Source organism: Penaeus vannamei, chromosome 3 (assembly GCF_042767895.1).
Source record: "Penaeus vannamei isolate JL-2024 chromosome 3, ASM4276789v1, whole genome shotgun sequence".
In the NCBI taxonomy this organism is placed as follows: Eukaryota; Metazoa; Arthropoda; class Malacostraca; order Decapoda; family Penaeidae; genus Penaeus; species Penaeus vannamei.
Window position 1 is genome coordinate 5,867,353 of NC_091551.1, and position 2,500 is coordinate 5,869,852.

At 35.1% G+C, this 2,500-nt stretch overlaps 1 protein-coding gene across 1 annotated transcript in view; it reads left to right on the forward strand.

The window, feature by feature from the left end:
* The window catches only part of LOC113814235 (uncharacterized), a 4,347-nt gene that overhangs the window by 24 nt on the left and 1,823 nt on the right, over positions 1-2,500 (forward strand). Inside the window, exon 1 of the mRNA XM_027366268.2 lies at positions 1-133. This exon is cut by the window's left edge and continues 24 nt beyond it. Coding sequence (XP_027222069.1) covers positions 82-133 — 52 coding nt within the window. The 5' untranslated portion in view covers positions 1-81. The remainder of the gene's footprint in view (positions 134-2,500) is intronic.

The following is a 2,500-nucleotide window of genomic DNA, read 5'->3' on the forward strand; positions in this document are numbered from 1 at the left end:
ATAATGCTATCATTTCGCTATATAGCTCACGTTCTTGGCTACGTTCAGGTCTTGTTCAGCTGAACGAAGAAGGTAGTCGAGATGGGGTTCGGAGGCCGTGTTCTAGCGTGTGTTTTGGCCCTGGCTTCGGCTGGTGAGTAATGGGAGGAGGTTATCTTTTATGTTTGTTATTTACTTATTTCATACGAATGTGTTTTTCTCACTTGCGGCTATTATATAGATTTGAAAGTACTTCGTCCACTCATGTAGGGTGATGTGGTTTATCATTTCGTTTTCATGTGAAAAGTGAAATATTTCATGTTGATAAATGTTTTTGTTTACGTTTTGTAAGGTTCGATTCCGTTGCCCGTGTCAGGAGATGCGTATGTGGATAATAAATTTTAGGATGGCGAATCACTTACGTTATAAAGAGAGAACAATAAGGTCATGTGTATGCCTTGATAGATGAGAGGATCTCTCTCTCTCTCTCTCTCTCTCTCTCTCTCTCTCTCTCTCTCTCTCTCTCTCTCTCTCTCTCTCTCTCTCTCTCTCTCTCTCTCTCTCTCACCCCTCTCTCTCTCTCTCACCCCTCCCTCTCTCCCTCCCTCTCTCCCTCCCTCTCTCCCTCTCTCTCTCCCTCTCTCTCTGCCCTTCTCTCACTCTCTCTTTCTTGACCTCTCTCTCTCTCTCTCTCTCTCTCTCTCTCTCTCTCTCTCTCTCTCTCTCTCTCTCTCTCTCTCTCTCTCTCTCTCTCTCTCTCTTCCTCCCTTCCTCCCTCCCCCTCCTCTCTCTCTCTCTCTCTCTCTCTCTCTCTCTCTCTCTCTCTCTCTCTCTCTCTCTCTCTCTCTCTCTCTCTCTCTCTATCTCTCTCTCACCCTCTCACCCTCTCACCCTCTCACCCTCTCACCCTCTCACCCTCATACCCTCATACCCTCCTACCCTCATACCCTCCTACCCTCTCTCTCTCTCTCTCTCTCTCTCTCTCTCTCTCTCTCTCATTTTTCTCTGTTTATCTCTGTCTGTGTGTATATAGTAATTTTATACATATACACAATTATATGTGTGTATATATGTGTGTGTTTACACACACACACACACACACACTCACATACACAGATACACACGAACACAAGTATATATATATATATATATATATATATATATATATATATATATATATATATATATATGCGTTTGTGTCTGCGATGTTTTCTTCTTTTTCGTTCTCCTTTTACTTTTTTTTTTCGGCTGAGCAAATGCACACACGGCATATTAATCTTTCTATGTTTTACTTCATATACATACATATATATATATATATATATATATATATATATATATATATATATATATATATATATATATATGTATGTATATATATATATATATATATATATAGATATATATATATATATATATATATATATATATATATATATATATATATATATATATATATATATATATATATATATATGTCATCTTGACAATCAACTGATATCCTGACAGAGGGATAATCCCGCAATGTCACGTGACACGAATAATCAATGACGTATTTTTATTTCTCATTTTCTCCTCGGATCTGAAATATAAGATTGAGTTCGAAATAATCAAAGTAAATTGTTTATGTACTATGGATTTTGCAATTGTACGTGAAAAATAAATAAAGAAAAAAGAAACAAGAACGAAAAAAAGAAAAGAAAAAGAAAGAAAAACTGAAAAAAAAAGAGAAATAAAGTATATATAAATAGTACATGGTTTTATGGATTGCTTTGCTAGCTTTGTTGAGTTTTAAGAAAACAAATATGTACAAGAATTTCATTATTATTATTATCATTATTATTATGATATAAAGTACCTACAATATTATTACCATTTTCGTTTTTTTTGTTTTGGTAGTGTTGGTTAGTTTATTTGTCGGGTTGTTGGTTAGCAGGAAAACCCAAAAAGTTATGAGTATATTTTTTTTATGAAATCTTTACCAGAGGTTTGTCTCAGCCCAACTTAGATGCCATTAAATCTTGTTGCGGATCTAGGAGGGTTCGCAGGATAACTGGAAAATTATATGCAACTGACCATAAACAGTACTGTTATCATCATTAATGTTTTATCATTATCATTATCATCATGATTATATTTACTGTTGTTGTTTATGTTATTATCGTGACAATAGTATTACTATTATCAACCTCCGCCTTTTTTGGGCAGCACTGGTTAGTGTGTTTGTTGTTGTTGTTGTTTTTTGGCTAACAGGATAACTCAAAAAGTTATGAACGGATTTGTTTGTTGTTGTTGGCTAACAGGATAACTCAAAAAGTTATGAACGGATTTTAATGAAGGTTTTAGGAGAGATGTATCTAAGCCCAAAACAGATGCCATTTTGGTTGCAATCTGGATCATGATCCGGATCCAAGAATTTTCTGAATGGTTGTATCAGTTACCCCTGTTCACTTGGCGGAGGTATGCGGTCGCTGAGCACTTCTAGTCATTATTACTATTATTATCATAATTATCATTATTT